Source organism: Apodemus sylvaticus, chromosome 8 (genome assembly GCF_947179515.1).
Source record: "Apodemus sylvaticus chromosome 8, mApoSyl1.1, whole genome shotgun sequence".
Classification (NCBI taxonomy): domain Eukaryota; kingdom Metazoa; phylum Chordata; class Mammalia; order Rodentia; family Muridae; genus Apodemus; species Apodemus sylvaticus.
The window spans coordinates 96,920,221-96,940,325 of record NC_067479.1 but is presented as its reverse complement, the minus strand read 5'-3'; the positions used below and the strand labels follow the sequence as shown (position 1 = coordinate 96,940,325).

Genomic DNA, 20,105 nt, shown 5'->3' with positions numbered 1-20,105 from the left:
CCAGGCAGAAGGCAAGAACGGTTCATTCAGTTCTCAGCAGTCCACACAGCCACGCACAGTAAGCAGCCTCTATTGTCTTGGCAGCAGGGAATTAGAAAGACCACCACTCTTGCATGGTGCATGCGTGTACGACAGGGCTGTGTGCACACGAGGCCACAGAGGGCCAAGTTCCCGGGTGCTCTTGCCAGTCCTAAGCCTGATCGTATTGTCAACACGCGTGCTCAGCAGGAATGGAGAGCTATGTAGGGTCAGCTCTCCACTGAGAGAATTCTCTGTCCTCCCACAGATCTATGGGCCGAAGTCAGCTACTGGCTGATCAGTGAACCACATAGGAACAGGGTGGCCACTAGGAAGCCACATTTAAAAGTAAAAGCGAGAATAAGGTGCAAACATACCAGAGATGATAGAGGCAGCAATTTGACAAAGAAACAACTTGACCTCCTATCTAAGTACCTACTTTTAGCAAGGATCGTGGCTTACTTCTGTCTGTAATACCAGAGTTCCAGATGTGGAGGTAGAAGGGTCACAAGTTTGAGGCCAGCCTGCTGGCCCTGTCTCAAAGCAAAACAAAACAACAACAAAAATGAAGATTAGAGAGTTTGAGTGTGAATTGCCCCACATCAGGGCGGTGTTCACACATGTGGCCCTCCGCTGGCGGCCCTGTTTTATAAGGCTGTGGAGGCTTCCGGACAAGAGCTGTAAGCGCAGGATGCTGGGCCATTGGGAGTGAGGTGTGAGTGCCAGAGTCAGCTCTGCTTCTGGCCTAAGCTCTCTACTTCCTGATCTTTCCAGACAGAAAGCTGAGTCCCCCCACCATGGACAGAGCCCAGCCTCCTCCCCTTCTGTGGTGAAATGGTGAAGTGGATGCACATCTTCCTTAAGTTGCTTCTTGACAGGTAGTTGAGAAAAGCCACATCATAAGTAGGTGTGGTTTTTAAAAATACCAAAGGGATGTATAAAGCCAAAGGGAGCCAGGGCTATACATTGTCAGGGATTCTGATTTCCTCATGGTTTGGATCTCACAGATGAAGACTTAAAAATAAAATTCCCAACTGTATACCCAGAAAGCTAAAAGAAAAAAAATGCAAGGAACCACATGGAGATGTGAGAGTGACTGATTAACAGAATTCCAGGGAGATGGAAACTGAGAACAGAAATTCTTGACTTGGAAGACCATCGACTAAAGTGAAAATCCCCAAGGAGAGCATGAGAGCATGTATGGGGGAGCACGGGAGCATGTATGGGGGAGCACGGGAGCATGTATGGGGGAGCACGGGAGCATGTGTGGGAGAACGGGACCATGTGTGGGGGAGCACAAGAGCATTGTGGAAGCATGAGGAGCATGTGTGGGGGAGCATGGAAGCATGTGTGTGGGAGCACAGAAACATGTGTGGGAGCATGTGTGGCGGAGCACAAGAGCATTGTGGGAGCATGAGGAGCATGTTGTGGGGGATAGAAGAGAGAATGAGTGCACTTGAGGGTGGAGGGACAGAGATGATTAAATAGAGCCTGGTAGAGCAGGTCTGAGATCCCCAGGGACTCAGCTGAGGCAGAGGACTCACAAGCTACAACAGGAAGCTTTTCCTGAAGGAAAAGGAACAGTCTTGCAGAGATTTAGAAAAGAGCAACAAGCATTTCTGTCAATGTGCTTGTAATGTGTGGAGGTGCGTGGAGGTGTACAGAAGTGTGTGGAGGTGTACAGAGGTGTGTGGAGGTGTACAGAGGTGCGCGGAGGTGCGTGGAGGTGCGTGGAGGTGCATTACATGACAGATGGAGACAGAAGAGAGAAAAATTACTTCAAGAAAAGAAGAATGAAACTTTTCTATTTGATGAATTCCAAGGATGAAGGGGAAAGAGGGAGGGAGAGAGTGAAAGAGGGAAGGAGAAAAGGAGAGAGGGGGAGGGGAAGAAGGGAGGGAAGGAGGGAGGAAGGGAAGGAGGGAGGGAGGAAGGGAAGGAGGGAGGGAGAGAGAGAGAGAGAGAGAGAGAGAGAGAGAGAGAGAGAGAGAGAGAGAGAGAGAGATGCATCCTAGCACTGAGGTGGATGTGGGCTGGTAGTGCCAGGGTTGGTGTTATGGGACAATGAGGGGGCAGAATTTGTAAGCCCCCCTCCCCCCAAAGCTTGAAAGCAGCTTGAACAGCCTGGTGATGCTGACGCGGAGGAGCACCTGTGATTGATTAGTAGTTTGCCTGGTGACATGGAGGAGCATCAATGTGATTAGCAGTTGACAACTCCTCTCAACAACAATGGGACGTAGATGTGGAGGGACATTCAAAGTAATGAGAGAAAAAATGGAAACTGTTAATCAATGCCAACCTATGTCAAAGCCAGCTTTCAAAAACAAAGCAAGATGGCAGCATTCCCTGATGTGAGAGCTCAAGCACATGTTCTCTGTAAGAGCTGTGTAAGTGGGATTCGAACTCAGGTCCTCATGCTTGCATGACAAGAGCCTTTACCTACTGAGCCATCTTCCAAGTCCTAGCAGGTTGATTTTTCAGGCACTTCGTCACAGTGACAGGAGGTTAACACAGAAGGGGCAGTAGATAGTAATGTATACATGCCTAAGAAGAAGCCTCAAATCCTCAGAGCAGAAACCAGCGGTGAGACAATAAGACCCGGGAGTTAAATAATAAGATTGTCAAGTTCCAGTCTCAATAACTGAAGAACATTTAGTTAGGCCACCAGAAGCTTCATGGAAGATGTGACATCCCTAATTTGACTTAATGAGCAGACAAAGTGTGCCTCATACAGATATATATATTTTTTTGTTCACGGGAACTTTTTGAAACATCCTTCAGGGTAGATTGTATACTAGGCTACAGAATAAGTTATGATAAGCTTAAACTTGGAATTATACAAAGTATAATTCTTCCAATAAAACTGGAATTAAATTAGAAATAATAACAGAAAGAAATTTTGGAAAGTGTCAAATACTTGAAAGTTTACATGATTTTAATATCAGGTGTGTCCATTGGGATATCAGTAATACACATGTCTACCTTAAGAAACGCAAATCAAGGCAGACCCAAAGCAAAAGAAGAAGCCACAAGGATGAGGGGATGCAGTCAGAGACCAGTGAAGCAGCGAAAGCAAAACCTGGCCGAAAAATCAAAAGGCCAAAATAACAGGCCTTTGAAAAGATTACTAAACTCAGCAAACCTTCAACAAGATTGACCAATAATAATGAAAAGGCCCAGGGATTGAAAAGGAGTCCTTGATTCAACTCTACAGAATCTGCAGAGTCTCATGAGGGAAACCACAAGCAGCTAATGCCAGCAAACTGTGGGGCGGCCCCTAAGCAGGCAAGGCCTGAGAACGACAATGATCTAATGTCCTGAACACCGGTGCTTCCATCAAAGGGATGCTCTGGTTAGCTTTATCGTCAACTTGATGCAGCCTAGAATCACCCAGGAAGTGGGAACCCCAACTGAAGAATTTTCTAGATCAGATTGCCCGGGACCATATCTGGGAGAGACTGTCTTGACTGAAGACGGATGCTGAAGGGTGGAGCCACTGTGGGTGGCCACATCCCTGACAAGTTCGTCCTGGGCTGTCTGATAACCTAGCTAAGCTCCAGGCGAAATGACATGGAGCCAGTGAGCAGCCTTCCTCCACAGGTTCTGCTTCAGCTTCTGGCCCGACTTCCCTCCACGATGAACTGTGACCTCCAAGTGTGAGCCAAATAAACCCTTTCCTTCCCAGGTTGATTTTGGTTGTGGCATTCTTCATTACAACAGAAAGCAAACTTTCATGTCAACTTGTCAAGCTAGAGTTATCTAAAATGAGAGAACCTCAACTGAGAAGATGCCTCCATAAGGTCTGACAGTGGGGAGTTCCTTAATTAATGATTTATGTCAGACATCTCAGCCCACTGTGGGTGGGGCCATCCCCGGGTTCTGTAAGAAAGCAGACTGAGCAAGCCACGAGGAGCAAGCCAGGAAGCGCATTCCTCACGGCCTCTGCCTCAGCGCCTGCCCCAGTGCCTGCCCCCAGGTTCCTGCCCTGTTTGAGTTCCTGTCGAGACTTCCTTTGATGACAGTGATGTGGAAGTGCCAGGCAAATAAACCCTTTCCTCCCCAGGGAAAGTCATGGTCTTTTGGCCATGGTGCTCCGTCACAGCGACAGTAACCCTGACTAGAACAGACACAGAATGGGATTGGGCCCCAGATCACTGTTCTTCTGATGTCAAAACCAGACAGGAGGTTGTGCAAAAGAAGACGGCTGTCCATCGTTCCTCAAGAACACACACACCACAGCAGTGCTAAGCACAAGTGTGCCAGCAAAGTAAATTCCAGAAAGATTAAAACTATGAACCTTTGGCAAATAGGGTTGACTTCAGAAACACAGCTGTCTGACAGAGTCAAGTACCTCTGGCTTCCTGCTACTAGGAAAGTTCCAGCAGGTCCTCTGGCAGAACAGTGGTACACAAGGTGACAATACTATCTACAATAGAGGGATTTAGTCCCTGAGAACTGTATATTCATCCCCAAATTTTTGCAAACGGCAGTCGAGAGCAAATTTATGTTCCTCAGTGATGTTCTCCAGGTGTGATGGCTAACCTTGGCCGTCACCTTGGCTACATCTGGAATCAATTGAAACCCAAGCATCTGGGCACGCCCGTGAGCGATTTCTCTTAACTGGATCATTTGAGGTCAGAAGACCCAGCCTACATCTGAGCCACACCTTCTGGTGACAGCCCATATGGAAGATTATGGAAGAAGGAAACTCTAACTTTTTGCCTGCTTGTCCTAACTCTCAATAGAAAGTTCATCTATCCTCCTCCTGAGGCAGGTGTTAGAATGCTTTTATAGCTTCCTGGTTCTGGAACCTTCATCTGTGGGATCTCAGCACAAACTAAAGACCATGTGAGATATCCAGACTCTCGGACTAAACAACTACCAAATCCTTGGCCTTTCTTTTGGGAGACAGACATTGGTGGACTAGCAGGACTATAGCCTATAAGTCACTCTAATAAATCCCCCTACACACACACACACACACACACACACACATACACACGGTTTATTCTGTTAGTTAATTCTCTTCACACACACATACACACGGTTTATTCTGTTAGTTAATTCTCTTCACACACACACACACACACATGTACACACACATATACACGGTTTATTCTGTCAGTTAATTCTCTTCCTGTAGTGATTAAACCAGGAGCGGGGGATAGAGGGAAGGGCAGATCTAGGATGGGGAGACAGTAGGAGTCCCCACTGTCTGCACTAACACCTTCCCTTTCCGAAGCCTTCTGTGAAACAATATTGCCGTTTTTCTCAACATTACCTAAGTGTCTGATGTAACTGTTGCTTAGAACCAATGCAGTCAATAGGAAGAGAGCACAGACACCTGCTACATCACCCACAAGCCTAGGTAACACTGAGGTAGCTCACTGAGAGCAAAAGGCCAGCCACAGAGAGACATGCATGCACTTATCAGACCTGTGCAGCAGCTAAATCCCTGCAGACAGAAAAACAGGCTGGTGACTGTCAGGGATGCAGGGCGGCGGCGGGGTGCGGCAGCTGCTTAGTCCATGCAGGATGACAAGGTTTATCAGATAGTCTGAGGTGTGGCCACACAGCATGCTGCCTGTCTGGACTGCTGCTGGATTTTACACTTCAAAGTGGCTAAGTCTCTGTCGTGTGAATTTTACTTTAATAGAAAAATCAATTCAATCTTATTCATTAAATTCTCATGTAACACGGTCTTTGTCCTTTTCCCAACAGGTTGGCACATGCCCTCCAGAGCAGGGCATGCTATCAGACAAATCAGGCAGCCGACCTGCCCACAAAAGCCAGGGCCTTTCCTTTGGTGCTGGACTGTGCTGACTCCAGCTGGACACCCTCCCAGTGTCAGATACTGTAATCCCAGCTGCCCGCAGCCTGATTTCTCCCCAGAGCGCTTCCATGTAGACTCTAGCCCAGGACTCAGAGCCCAGTCCTGGCTTCCAGGCCACCCGACCCTGCCTTTCTGAAAGAAGAAACTTTCTCCTCACTAACACATGCCTGCTCAGGATGAGGGAGGCACAGCAACAGTCCAAACCCCTGGGCTCTGCTCACTTGTTCCTAGTGCTGGCGGAGACATAAAAAACATGCTGAGGCCTGGGGTCTACTAAGGCTGGCTAAACAGAAATCTCCAGAGAAAGCTGGGGGGGGGAGGTTGGAGAGCTCCTTCAGTTTCCAACACAGGGCTGGGGCCCCAAGGATACCCCTGATGGCATCTGTTTCCGGAATTCAGTACTCAGGTCTAGATACCAGAGAATACCACCCAGCTACAAACACAGCCAGCTCCGTCCTGCCTGTGCCCATACATTTAAGTAGGGCAGCTCCTGCAGAACCTACCACCTCTATGACCCACCACCTCTATGACCCAGCACCTGCAAGACCCAGCACCTGCAAGATTCAGTTCTTGAAGGGCCCAGCACCTTAAGGGAATACCAGACCATCATCTACCTGTGACTCAAACAGACAATGGTCCCACTGTGACTCGAAGCTGCCTTCCCAGAACTCCCTGAAGCTATTCAATCATCCTCTGCATCTTCCAGCTCACTGCCAGGCTAGGTTGCTTCCTGCATAGACAGAGGAGCCTTGGGACGCCCAGTTTTCCCTGTGATAGTTTCATTGAGTATCCAAGCAGTCCACAGACATAGCAAGCCCCATGGATGTCAAATGTCATCAGAGTCCCCAGCCACTGGAAGCCAGGACCCTTGACCCTTGTTATCACGCTGGAGTCTGATTTTCAGGCACACAGAGCAGGTTCTGGGGTCATGGCTGCGTGCTGGGTAACCAGCTTGCACTGCGAGCTGAAGGAAGACTGAGGCCCGACTGCATGGTGCCCCGCAGCCCACAAGACCAAGGAGTCTCTTTCAGTGTCTCTGAGCAACCCCACCATTAAGCAAGAAGTCAAGTGCACAGGCAGTCACACACCACACACACACACACACACACACACACACACACACACACACACACGCCGCCACACACACACAGAGCCAAATTCTTACTGAAGTATCTGGCAGCGAAGGTTCTTCTTTTGCTGGAAGCCGTCGGCAGCATCTCTAAGCTGGCAGTGTGCAGATTTCTCCGGTATCTCCTCTGGAAGGCAGCAGCCACATCCTCAGGCAGACAAGCTAATTCCCAGTTTCAGTAGCAGGCGATCAGCATCTATAGTAAAGAAATATATTTAGAATGCCCTTTCCAGGCATTTGCCTGGATTTCAAACCGAAGCCTGTGGTGAGGGGCGAGTTTCTCTGTGGAGCACGTACCTTGGGGGATCTGAGAGCAGACTTGGGGGGGGGGAAGTTGGAGTATCAGTTCCTCAAATCTGTAAAATGGGACCAGCAGTGACAGCTGCGTCTCAGAGGGAGAAGATGCCAGATTCATCAGCGGAAGCAAGGGCTCCGTGAGCCACGGGCTCTAGTTACTGGATTTGATTTCTTCTGAGGAAACAATATGGAAGGGAACATGCCACTGGCCCTGAGCATGCTGGCTGGCTGCTGCCTCACGCTGTGGCCCCTGGAGCTTGTGGGTTCACGGGCTGGGGCAGAACCTAGGACAACTCCTCACATCCTCACTGTACCACTTCTCCATTCTATTTTTGGAAATGCGCCGTCATTACGTCATTTACAGTTGTGGGAAACAGACACATGCAAACAAATAAACAAAGCTTGCTTATAGCTAGCCAAGTGGCATTTCTGCCGCCGTTAATCATTCACTTAAACAAAGCCAGGCTTTAAGATGACAGACACATTGTCACCTGTCTTTAGGACATATGATGCATTTGCTGATGGGGCCCAGAATGCTTTTCCCATACCCACCCTGTCTCCACTCTGCTACCCTCTACAAGTTGAGCTTGTATGAAGCCTGAAGTTACTGGTGGATCCTCCTGGAGGAAGCTGGGATGGGGAGGAGGTAGTGATGTGGCCTGAACTGGGTCCGTCACCGTGCTGGGGCACAACGCTTCTGACTCACACTTTGGCATGTGGGCACAGTTCCTGTCACTGACCGGTCCCCAAGGAGTGATGGGACAGCACCTGGGGTGGAGAAGGCAGACTGCCCTTGGGATAGCAGAGAGAATGAAGCAGTCACTAAGCCCGAAACCTGCAAGGGCCTAAGCCCAGCGTGACCTGGGACCCAGGAACACAGACAGCCTGGGATACACAGCAGAGCTGGGAGTCTCTAGGGCAGAGAGGGAGCTGCGGCTAGGAAATGAGGACCCTGGAGTCTGGAAGGGCACCCCAAACCCATGGGTAGCAAGCCTTAAGAATGAATGCTCTGGGTTCACACCCTAGATGCAGTCCCTAGTATGTATGTAGTGTGCCTGTAACCCCAGCAACCAGGAGGTGGCGGCAGAGAGTCAGAAGTGGAAGGCTACCTTCAGCTGTAGAGTGAGTTCAAGGCCAGCCTGTGCTACTTGAGAGCCTGCTTAAGCAAAATAAAACAAAGCCAAACAAAAGTCTAAAGTTAAAGTTGAACTCAGGAGTACAGAGGCGTGCATTGGCTCCTTTAGGAGGAACATCCTCATAACTGGTGGCCGACACGGCTGCCGGATCCAACCGATTGGCACCTCAATCAAGTCTGAGTTTCCTTCCAGTTCTGTTTGCTTCTGAGGTATTCCCTCTTCCCCCTCCTCCTTCCTCTCCTCGTCCCTCTTCACCCTTCCTCCTTCCTCCTCTCCTTCCTCCCCTCCCCCCATCAAACCCAAGGAAAGAGCAGACTTTCCAACCAGGGAGCTTCTTTCCAACACCTGTCAAATGCCTTCTTTCGGTCCAAACCGGTGGGGTGTGCTGATTGGCTAAAGCACCTGGGTATCATCCCTTCTCAGACACTGGGTGGTGCTGCTTTCCGCTGGACCAGAGAGGGCAGGCAGAGGAGACAGGTGGGTGCTAGACTAGACCCTGGGAGACTCTAACAAGTGTGTATTTGTTTGCGGGGGGGGGGGGGGGGTAGGGTGGGGGGGTGGGATGGGGGAGGGGAGAGCTACTGAACTGATATGCTACTGTGAAGTTGAAGTAGAGAGGAATCACCTCTGTGAAGGAGAGGAAGAGGTCTGCTCTCTAGCCCTTCACCTCAGTCTTCTAACTTATCTTTCTAAGCAAGGTCAAGAGCAAGCCACACCCAGCCAAGCCCAGTACAGCCGGGGTCGGCAGAGGGTGAGCTGGACGCCTCCCCCTCCCTGAGCGTGACTCAGCTCTAGCCCTGGCTCTGCACCATGCACACAACAGATCTGGTTGCCCTGGACTCAGGCCAGGGCCCCTGCGCCCTACCTCACCCCCCCTGCAGGCATTACTATCGCTGGCCTAGGACTGAGCATTTACGTAACACCTGACAGCAGCTGGGGGAGGGTCTCATTGCGGAGACGTGACGCTCCGGGCCACGCAGCAATTTAATGTGGCTTAGGAGGGTTTTGTTTTTTCAAAAAGTCCATCTTTAAAGAATGAACTCACAGCCTGGGATCAGGAAACTTGGGCAGCCCCGGCTCTCCCACTCGCCCCGCACAGGGTCGCTGTTGTGTGAAAGCCCTGCAGTGTGTGGCTCCCCTGGGGCGGTCCTGGCTCACCAGGATCTCACCCCTGCTCACCTGGACGTGGAGAGCAGGCTTCTCTGTCTTTGCCTAAATCTCCGGGGGGTTCCTTCTTCGGCGCCCGGAGGGAGCACTCGGGCTGCCGCCCCTCTTCTCACCCCGTGGGCGCCCTGCCTTTGGCCCTGCCCCTGGCTCCCATGGGATGAGCCCGCTGGTAAGACCAGGGGATGCAACCCAGGCGCAACATCATCAGGCAGAATGCAGGTTTCCTGTCTCCTCGATGCCTCTGGGGATGATGCTCTGAAGGCTGTCCTTGGCTGGCCTCTCAAGGCTGCAGCAGCGGCTAGCAAAGTGTTTCGGGGGGAAAGGCTGACCTCTGCAGGGAAGTGCCGCGCCGAGGAGGGCCTGGGTTGTCTGGTTTGGCGCGCCCTCTTGTGGTCATTCGAGGCGCTGCCGCCCTTGCTTCCGGATTCTGGTCTTCCTGGACGCTGGCATCTGGGGCCAGCTTGAGTGACCTATGGTTTCACCTTTCTACCCTCCACGAGCTGCTGGCGAGTCGCGTGGGGGCTCCTGGGGCTCTAATCAGTTTTAAGTTCGTTTCTCTATCTCGTGAGGATGATTTTTGCTGCTAGTGCGGCAGCTGTTCTCACCCTTCTCAGGGGTTCTGCGGAGGAAGCTCCCCCCCTCCCCAGATGCCCACTCACTGAAGGGATCGTGCACGGAGACCAGAAAAGAGGCCCAAACCAACAGATATGAAAGGAACTCAGGGACGTGACAAAAGAAGGCAATGTGGCTCCTCAAGATGGCGACTCGGATACCAAGTGTGAAGAAGACACAGAGCTAGTTAAAATACCAGATGAAGAACTCAAAAGTTAGATATAAAAAGAACCAGTGACTTCAAGGAGGATGTAAATTAGCAGGCACATGGAGTTAAGAACTCAGCCTGGGAAGGAAATCCAGCCACAGGGATGAATGACCTTATCTTTTAGCATTCATGGGAATAGAGACGTCAGGACGAGCACGAACCAACTCCTGACTACCACGCCAGCACTGCCGGAGACACCACAGAGGATGATTGTCTCAGCCAAGAGGACACAGAAATGAATTCATGTCATGAGCCGGATGGTGAGCAAAGAGAACTAAGAAAGACTTCATCGCGTTCCAGAGAGTAAATCAGCAAAGCACTATCACGAATAGGAGAACAGAAAACAGCAGAGAGTCACCCAAACAGAATCCAAGCAAAACCAAGACTGAGCAACAGCAATTACAAAAATAAGTAACGCTCTCTCAATAATAAGTATATTATTGGAGAGCAAATGGATTCAGCTCTCCAGTGTAATGGAGACCAGCTGATGAATTGAAAACTATGATCCATTATCTGTTGTCTCTCTGAAACCATATACCACTGGCAGAGAGACCCACAGACTGAGACTTTAGGATGGAAGCCAACTTAAAAGTCAAGCAAGGCTGAAACAGGCTGACCCAGAGATTCTCAGATCCGATAAGGTAGACTTCAAACAGAAACTAGCCAGAGATAAAAGGACACTGGAAATTAATAAAGGAAACACTTCATCAAGATCAAATAATAATTTTAATGTCTATTGTGTTTTATACAGCCAAGTTCAGGCCTCCCTATTTCACAAGACGAATGCTAATAGACCCAAAGGGCAGACAGGTCTTTACTTACTTATTGAGATACAATAGCCTCAATACTCCGCTCTCAGGAATGCATATTTGTTTTGACCAAAAAATGAACAAGGATTTCCATAGTTATTTTTCATCATAGCCAAAAGAGCTTAACAGGTATTAGCCGAGCGCTCTGCAGATACGCATTCCTCTTGGCAGTGCATGGAACTCACTCTAACACGGATCATGTTTTAGACAACAGACAAAGTGTTAACAAATACACAAGATTGAAATAATTTCACATACGTCATCAGGTCATAGTGGAATGAAACCAGAGGTGAAGAATAAGAGGAACCTCGGAAACCACACAGGTGCAGAGACTTCTAACAACATGCCCTTGAGTGACCCGTCGGTCACTGGAGAAACAATGGAGGAAATTTAAAAATTTCTTGAGTGAAATGAAATTGAAAAACACTTATCGGAACCAAAAGGCTTCTAGGGATGTCAGTGACTAAAGAAATCCACAACTACCTGCATGATCGACGGTTTGGTAAAGGGTCTCTTAGCAAAAGAGGCTAAAGAGCCACTGAATTCACTGCCCTGCCCTTTAAAGAAGAGATAACATCAACACTCCTCAACTATTATCAACTGCATTTCATAAACTAGAAAGGGAATGGACACCAGTAAATGCATTCTAGGAAGCCAGCATTACCCCAGTGCCCAAATTGGATAAAGACACATCATCATCATCATCATCATCATCATCAACAACGTCAACATCGACAAAGAAAGAAGAAAGGAAGGAAGGAAGGAAGGAAGGAAGGAAGGAAGGAAGAAAAAGAAAAATATAGGCCAATTTCCCTGATGACATAGAGGCTATAATTCATATGGAAGCACAAAAGATTCTATCCCCAAATAATAGCCAAAGCTATCCAGAGCAAAAGAGCAATGCTTCAGGCAACACACCTTATCTCAGATCACACTGCGGAGCCACAGAGAGGAAGCCAGCGCGGTCCCGGCACACAGGACGCATGCACGACAGGGGACCAGACACAAGCCGGCGTGGTTACAGCCACCCAACTTTTGAAAAAAACACACTTTAGAGAAAAGAAATCATCTTCATTTAACGATACTTGCCAACCTGGATGTGAGCCCTAAGGAGAATGAAGTTAGGTACGTATCTCCTGAACCCCACAAAACCCCCAACTTCAATCTTAACAGAAGACCTGGAATCCTGAAACTGCTGGAGGAAACATTTCGATATCTAGGCATAGGTGAGGGCTTCTGGAGAAGGACACTGCAGCAGAGGAAATGATTCCAAGAACTGACGATGAACTGCATGTGGCGAGGGAAAAGGCAGTCTACGGGATGGGAGGAGATCCTTTCCCACTACACATTTGACAGGGGCTCAATATCAGAAACAAATAGAGAACTCTAAAGCCTAAACACCAAATCACCTAGACCTTATAGGGTCCAGTAAATTGAACAGATAATTTTCAAAAGAGGAGACACACTATTGGTTGATGAATATTTTAAAATGTTCAACCACCAGAGAAACCCAAATTACAACTGTTCCGAGGATCTAACTCACCTTAGTCAGGATGGCAATGATCGTCAGGAAAGGGAGCAGCTGGAGAGGACACAGCAGCCTTAGTCACTGCAGGAGGGGGTGTGGTATGGTGCTGTCATCATGGAAATAAATCAACACTGAAGAAGACACAACTACGGCACGCCCCAGCAACCCTCCTGAGACACCCGCGTGCGCGTGTTAACTGAGACACTATTCACTATAGCTTAAACTGTGCTGTAGTCAACCTCACTGTCCTTGGGTTTATAATGTTCTCAGGAGACACACCTGTCGGCGAGGACATTTCCAGAAGGTTTAACTGAGGGTAAAGCAGAAACCTTGTGCAGCACTGACATGCAAATCTCGCTGCAACCTATCTAACTGTATATACAAAGTGAGCCGTGTCCTCCTCCCCTTCCCCGACCAGAGTGATGGCTGAAATAAAGCCAGGAAATCTTCCTTACTTCCCCCCTAACTTTTTACTTGTTCTTGGTGAATTTCATGCCATGGACCCCAATCCCACTCATTTCCCCCTCTCCTTGTACCCACCCTTCTTTACCCCTACAACCTTCCACTCCAGCAGAGGAAAAAAAATCACTGTGGAGGCTGCAGTGTGTCACACTGTGTCACACGGTGTATCCTTTTGTCCACACCTGTTTGCCTGTAAACGTCCATTGCAGTGGCTCATGGGTCTGGGATGCGGTCTCCAGCTTCTGCTGCTCTGTCAACACGGGGCACCTCACCGGGGCTCCCCCAGAGGTCCTGTTCTTGTCCTGTGTCATGGAGACCTTGCAGTTTTGGATCTGTGGGACGGACACTTCATGTATATTTCATTGATGGGGGTGGATGGTGGAGTGGGGCAATTCCAAGCCCTGGGTCTGGGCCTGAGAGGTGTCTGTCTGAGTTGGTCAGCCCAGGGCTCTCCCAAGGCAAGGTGCAGGGCCTGCTGTCCTAGGTGAGGGGTAGGGACAGCTCTCCTGCTCTCATGATCCCATCAGGACCAACTCTCCCAGTCACCTCCAATGTTGAGGGCAAAAAGCAGAGGGAGAGGCTCTCCTCCTTACTGATGGAGCCTCACAGGAGACAGAGGCTCTCCTCTTTACTGACGGAGCCTCACAGCAGACAGAGGCAGGGCCGGCTCTCCCGCACTCACACGGTCAGCCTGGCTCACCCTTGACCCTCATCTGGAGCCAGCCCTACTGTGCTGCACCAGGTGAGGGGCAGGGCCTGCTCTCCCACTCTGGTGACCCAGGACAAGCTCCTCTGCCTGCTGTAGGTGGCAAAGAATGAGAAGGGGGGGGGTGTCCCTAGCTCACCTGTGTCACTGCATGGCAGACAAGTGGCTTGCTCTCCTAAGTGTTGCAGATGATGAGGGGCAGGGACAGCTTTCGTGACCCCCCAGGGCCAGGTCTTCAGCTGCCACCAGCGGGGAGGGGGGAGGGAGGATGAGGGAGGGGAGGGGGGTCACAGGGCCAGTCCTCATATCCTCAGGCTGGATCAACTGAACACCCCACAATGTGCGGGGCTCACTCTCCCAAGTACCGCATCAGGGCAGGTGTGGGGTCAGTTCTCCTGCTCTTATGACCCCAGGGCTAGCTCTCCCACGATGTCCCTGTGAGGTGTGAGGGCAGTTCTGCACAGCCCTCAGACATCGACATGTCCCCCGGCAACAGTTCAGACCAGGGCCATTGGCTTGGCCTTTGGTGGTAACAGACTTCAGCTGCTGCAGAGTCACAGACCCCGACATGGCCCCTGACAGCACAGGCCAGGACCCCTCCATGGTCCCAGGGGGCATCACTGCTTCTCACATCAGGTCCCTCGCTACCCTGAGTCTCTAGTTCTGCCTCTCTTCACTGTGTCCACATCCTCCTGTTTCTCTTTCTCTTCCATCTCTCCACCACGGATTGGCTCATCTCAGTGGTGGCCAGGGCCTCTGTGTGTCTGGAGCCATCTCAGGAGTGGTCTCAGGAGTGCTCTACCCTGCTGTGCATTATGGCACCAGGCCATAATGCAAAATGGCAAGGGTCGTCTTGGCATAGCCCCCTAGACCTGTGTGGAGGCCGAGGGCTGGTGGTGATCTCAGGCTAGCTCCCTTCCCAGGAGCCTGTCTGCGTCTGCCTGGCACCAGACTGATGGTGGTTATCTCAGGTTATCTCACCTTTTCAAGCAACGTTAGGCTACTAATCATTCTGATGTTCACAGGTCCGGACAGTGAGTGTAGACAGAGCCTGTCTCCTCTCTGCCACCTACTGACGGATCTGTGACATAGCAGCCATACCTGCAATGCCTCAGGGGCCTGAACCCCAGCCCCCTCTTTAAATGGATTCTTGTCTGGTGTTTTGTCACAGCAATGGGACACGTCGCCTACATGGAGCTGGCCTAGATGTCCACCGACAGGATGGATAAAGAAAACGTGACACCCATGCACAGAGGGGTTTATTCAGCTGTAAGGGGGAGCTGAGGGCTGGGGAGAGGGCTTCCGTGGGAAATGTGCTTCTTGGACAAGTCCGATAGAGGGAGCTGATCTCTGGAACCCACGCAAACCATGCCATGGTTTGGGGTTTTCCTCTGTAATCTCAGCTTTCCTAAGTCAAGAAGGGAGGTGGAGCCAGAAAGATGGCCTGGAGATGGTGGGCTAGCCTGGGCTATCAGCGCGGCAGGCAAAATAAAGCAGAAAGGGAGAATGGGCTCCTAAGAGCTGTACTCTGACCTCCACACATGTAGTCATGGCTCACACATGTCCCTCGGTCACAATCACACACACACACACACACACACAAACTGAAATCATAACATTTGCAGAAAAAGGGAAGGTATAGCAATTATGTTAAATAATAAGACAGATTCAGAAAGACAGATAGCATGCTTTCTCTCTTATGCATATATATGCACATGATTATTTTATGTAGATATGGAATTTACATATGCATATGACATAAAATGCAAATGTAAAGAAGGTGTGAGAAGTGGGGGGGGAGGGGGAGGCAAATTTGTCGCTTTCCCTCTGAAGCTCAGAGTCTGTATTAACTACAAGTAACAAGTTAGCTGTACTCTCTGCTCATCTGTATCAAAAAGGAGACTGATCACCGCTGAGGGAGGGAAGGTTAATGGAGTTAGTTACAATGTTATAGTGCATAAAATCATCATAGCTCCGGTCTCCCCTGCTAACTAAAAACAACTCTGTGCATCTGTGGAGAAAACTGTAGTCATAAGATGTTCAGGAAATGGATGAATCTGCAAAGTGTAAGACAAACCAAAACTCAGGAAGAAGGAGGAGGAGGAGGAGGAGGAGGAGGAAGAGGAGGAGAAGGAGGAGGAGGAGGAGGAGGAGGAGGAGGAGGAGGAGGAGGAGGAGGAGGAGGAGAAGAAGAAGAAGAAGAAGAAGAAGAAGAAGAAGAAGAAGAAGAAGAAGAAGAAGAAGAAGAAGAAGAAGAAGAAGAAAACAACCCGCATGAGCTCCCTTATGAGGGCCCTAGTCCATGTTGTATTTATGTGTAACAGGTACACGTTTGGGTGAACTCTAAAAACCTAGAAAGAAGAGCAGGAGGGAGCGATGTTTGGGATGAAGAATGGGAGGGGTCAAAAGGACTCGGGACATGAAGAGACAGTATCAGGGAGAGGTACGGGAGGAAACGGGGATTCTAGAGGAGTGGGGCGGGGTGAGATAAGGAGAATCACAAAAGACATACTTTATTGAATACTATCCTAACGATATCTAAGAAAATATGTGTGAGCTAGAAAAGGAAGTTACAAAAGAAAAAGGAAAAATTGACATACTAAACAATAGCAATTGTAATTGGCACTTATGGCCACAAGATGGCGCCCTCCGCATGCTGTTTAGGGTGTGTGTGTGTGTGTGTGTGTGTGTGTGTGTTTTCCTGTGGGCACTCTGCGCCCCCCGCCCCTCCCGTCCCTGGAGTCATGGAGAGGGCACACTTAGGGCGCACTCAGCTTTTCCCTTTTCCCTCTCTGGTCCAGGCAGCAGCTTTGGCTTCTGCGCTCCTGGGGCAGTGCTTCGCACGCAGTAGAAGCTCTAAAACAGAGGTCATGGTAGGATGATCCCGAGGCGGTGAGGAGAAGCAGGACTGGAGAAGTGTGGTCCTGTCTCACCGGACATCAGAGGCCAATCTCAGGTAACCGGTAGAGTTGGAGCCTGGATAACATACGCGTTGGCGGGCTCTGTGTCTGACGCTCGGGCTGCCCTGCATCGAGGGAAGAGGCCCGGGATGTACGTGAACTCAGAAGTTTCTTAATGAGCAGGAAGTGAGCCAGAGCGTGGCCAGGACAGCAAGCTGTTCAAACGCTGCAGTGATCGCCGCTGCACAGTGACGCAGAGAACACGCGGAACGGAGAAGACGCTTTAACACTAGGACTGCAGCCTTTCTGTTCTGAAGTGGTGAGGCTACATCCAGGGCCTGGCATGTGCGAGACGGGTGCTCTACCCCGAGCCTCAACCAAAGCCCAGGGAGCTAGAATAAAGATATATGTGCCATGGGAGTGTGAGGCTGGCTACTAACCATGAGGGAAAGAAGGAGTCAGTTTCCTAATGCATTTACAGGATACAACACATACAAAATGTCATCTTAACATGTCATTAGTATAAATACTGTTGACGGAAGCATATTTTATCATCTTTATGCTACATCTTCAAACCCTGGGGTATATTTTAGTTACTCGGTTTGTATACTAAATTTCCATAGACAATATTTCATCTCGATTTGGATTCTACACAATTTGAGTTGGGACAGAAGGTTTGCACTTGTTTTAAAGAAAGAAAGTCATTCCAGTCTGGCGCTGGAGAGACGGCCCAGGGGTTAAGAGCACTTGTTATTGAGAAGACTAGCTTTCGGGGTCCAGTGCCCACATCCGGAGGCTCACAACTGCCTAGGATTCCAATTCAAGGAAGAGGCAGGGTCCTCTTCGTGCCCTTATGGGCCCTGCACACAATTAGCATTCAAGCAAGCATAAGTCTACATATGTCACAAAAAACTGACACACCACATACACACAGGCATATATGCATACATATGCACACCCACAAACTTCTGATTCTCCTGCCTCAGCCTTTTGCGTGGTGAGATTTTAAGTGTAATTACTGCCAAGTTTGGCAATTGTAAGTACTCTGCGGGGGCTACTCTGCTTCCTGGGCTAGGACATGGCTCTGGGAGTCACAGCCACTCACACGGTTTTCTCAAAGGAAGAAGGCACAGGCCCCCTGGCACTCACGCTTGCTACTGGCTCTATTGAAGAACAGTGTAATTCACCATTTCCCAAGGAGCAAAAGCAGTTAACTACTTTCAAGCCTCCAGTTCCGCCTCTCGTCACAGCACACAAACCACTGGGCTTCCCTTCCTTTCCCATCTCTCCATCACTTATTTGCTCACTTCCAGCATGCTTTCCCAGAGAGGGTTGGGCGTGGCCCATGGCTAATTATAAGTATTTTAAATAAAAAGTTAACAGAGTACTACAGAGTGGACGCCCATTAGTACATATCCACCCCAACCTACTGTGTACATATAGTAAGAAATGTCATGGCCCCATTCTGGCTACATTTAAAGTTATTTCTGTCAGTAAGAAGAACAGGAAGGAGGCCCGCCAGCCCTTAGAACCTCTCATGCGCTCAGTTCGGATCCCAAAGACCCACCCCTCTGAGGCCTCTTCCCACCCCGAGCCCCTTGTGCCTCTGTCCTTACATGGGTAGGAGGATAGCCAGTGCTCAGGTGCAGGCCATGACAATCAGAACAGAGAGACACACCTGATGACAAAAGGCCACACTCTGTCACAAGTCCAGCCACCAAGTCTGACTGAGATCCCCTGCTGAACCGGAGGTCATACTGGCCACCAGAAACAGAGAACACAGAGACCGGAAGACAAAAGAGGAAACAGAAACCAAGAAACAGAACACCCATCCAACAAGACAAACTCAGAAATCAGCAACTAGATTTGTATTCATCCCAAACCCAGCTGCCTAGATGCCAGTGTCAGAACACAAGGAACAACAGCCAGGGCAACGTGGCACCAAAGTCCAGCAAACCATGAATATCCCATCACAGTCCAGCAAACCATGAATATCCCGTCACAGTCCAGCAAACCATGAATATCCCGTCACAGCTGAAGCACAAGAAAATGACCTTAAAACCTTGAAGAGGAAATGAATAAATCTCTTAAAGAAATCCAGGAAAACACAAACAAGCAACTGGAAGAAATGAATACATCTCTTAAAGAAAGCCAAGAAAACACAAGCAAACAGGTGAGGGAAATGACTAAAACAGTTCGAGACCTGAAAATGGAAATAGAAGTGATAAAGAAAACACAAAGGAATCCTGGAGATGGAAAATCCAGGTAAGAGAACAGGGACTACAGACATAAGCATCAGCAGCAGAACACAAGCGATGGGAATAAGAGCCTAGGGCACAAAAGAAAGAAATTGATACATTGGTCAAAGAAAAAGTTATATCTAAAAATTCAAGACACCAGGGATTCAAATGTCCGGGAAATCTGGGACACCATGAAAAGAAAAGACAAAACCCAAGAATAATAGGGACAGAAAGAGAAGAATCCCAGCTCAAAGGTCCAGAAAATATTTTTTAACAAAATCATAGAAAAAATTTCTAAGGTTTAAGAAGGATATGCTTATATAGGTATAAGAAGCTTACAGGACACAATATGGATTGGACCAGAAAAGAAAGTCCCCCTACTATATAATAAACAGAGCACTAAAGATAGAGAACAGAGAAAGAATACTAAAAGCTGCAAATGGGAAAAAGCAAGTAACATATAAAGGCAGACATATTAGAAATACACCCAATTTTTTAACATATAAAGGCAGACATATTAGAAATACACCCAATTTTTCAACGGGGACTCTAAAAGCCTGATGGGCTGGGCATTCTCTAGGAAGCCACAGATGCCAACCCAGACTGCTAAACTCAGTAAAACTTTCAATCAGCATAGATGGAGAAAACAAGATATTCCATGACAAAGTCAAATTTAAACAGTATCTGTCCACAAATCCAACCCTAAGAAGGTACTAAAAGGAAAAAAATCCAAGGATGTTAACCACACACATGAAAAAGCAGAAAATTAATAATCTCATCAAGCAAAGCCAAAAAAGGGACACACACACACACACACACACACACACACACACACACTACCACCACCACCACCAACAACAAAATAACAGAAATTAACAATTATCGGTAATTAATATCTCTCAACATCAATGGACTTAATCCCCAACAAAGAGACACAAGTTCTCGGAGTAAAGGGTTGGAGAAAGATTTTCAAAGCAAATGGATGCGAGAAGCCAGCTGGTGTGGCTGTTCTAATATCTATCGAAAGAGACTTCTAGACAAAATGAATCAAAAGACATGG

The 20,105-nt window shown here is 48.9% G+C and overlaps 1 protein-coding gene, 1 long non-coding RNA gene and 1 other non-coding gene across 5 annotated transcripts in view; all 3 read right to left on the bottom strand.

Moving 5' to 3' along the window:
- Arhgap22 (Rho GTPase activating protein 22) overlaps window positions 1-7,534 on the bottom strand; it is a 156,549-nt gene extending 149,015 nt beyond the window's left edge. For all 3 annotated transcript variants that reach the window (XM_052190149.1, XM_052190151.1, XM_052190155.1), the window contains exons 1-2: window positions 7,278-7,534; window positions 7,017-7,176 (exon numbers count right to left, since the gene is read on the bottom strand). In XM_052190149.1, coding sequence (XP_052046109.1) covers window positions 7,017-7,068 — 52 coding nt within the window. In that variant the 5' untranslated portion in view covers window positions 7,069-7,176; window positions 7,278-7,534. The remainder of the gene's footprint in view (window positions 1-7,016; window positions 7,177-7,277) is intronic.
- A 7,362-nt stretch (window positions 7,535-14,896) lies between these two features.
- Window positions 14,897-15,027, bottom strand: LOC127691753 (small nucleolar RNA SNORA17). The gene has a single exon (XR_007979347.1). It is a non-coding gene; the product is annotated as a small nucleolar RNA SNORA17 (small nucleolar RNA).
- Window positions 15,028-16,400: 1,373 nt separating this feature from the next.
- LOC127690611 (uncharacterized) lies at window positions 16,401-19,297 on the bottom strand. The gene is made up of 2 exons (XR_007979171.1): window positions 18,422-19,297; window positions 16,401-17,197 (listed from the first exon to the last, which is right to left on the bottom strand). It is a non-coding gene; the product is annotated as an uncharacterized LOC127690611 (long non-coding RNA).
- Window positions 19,298-20,105: the final 808 nt, after the last annotated feature.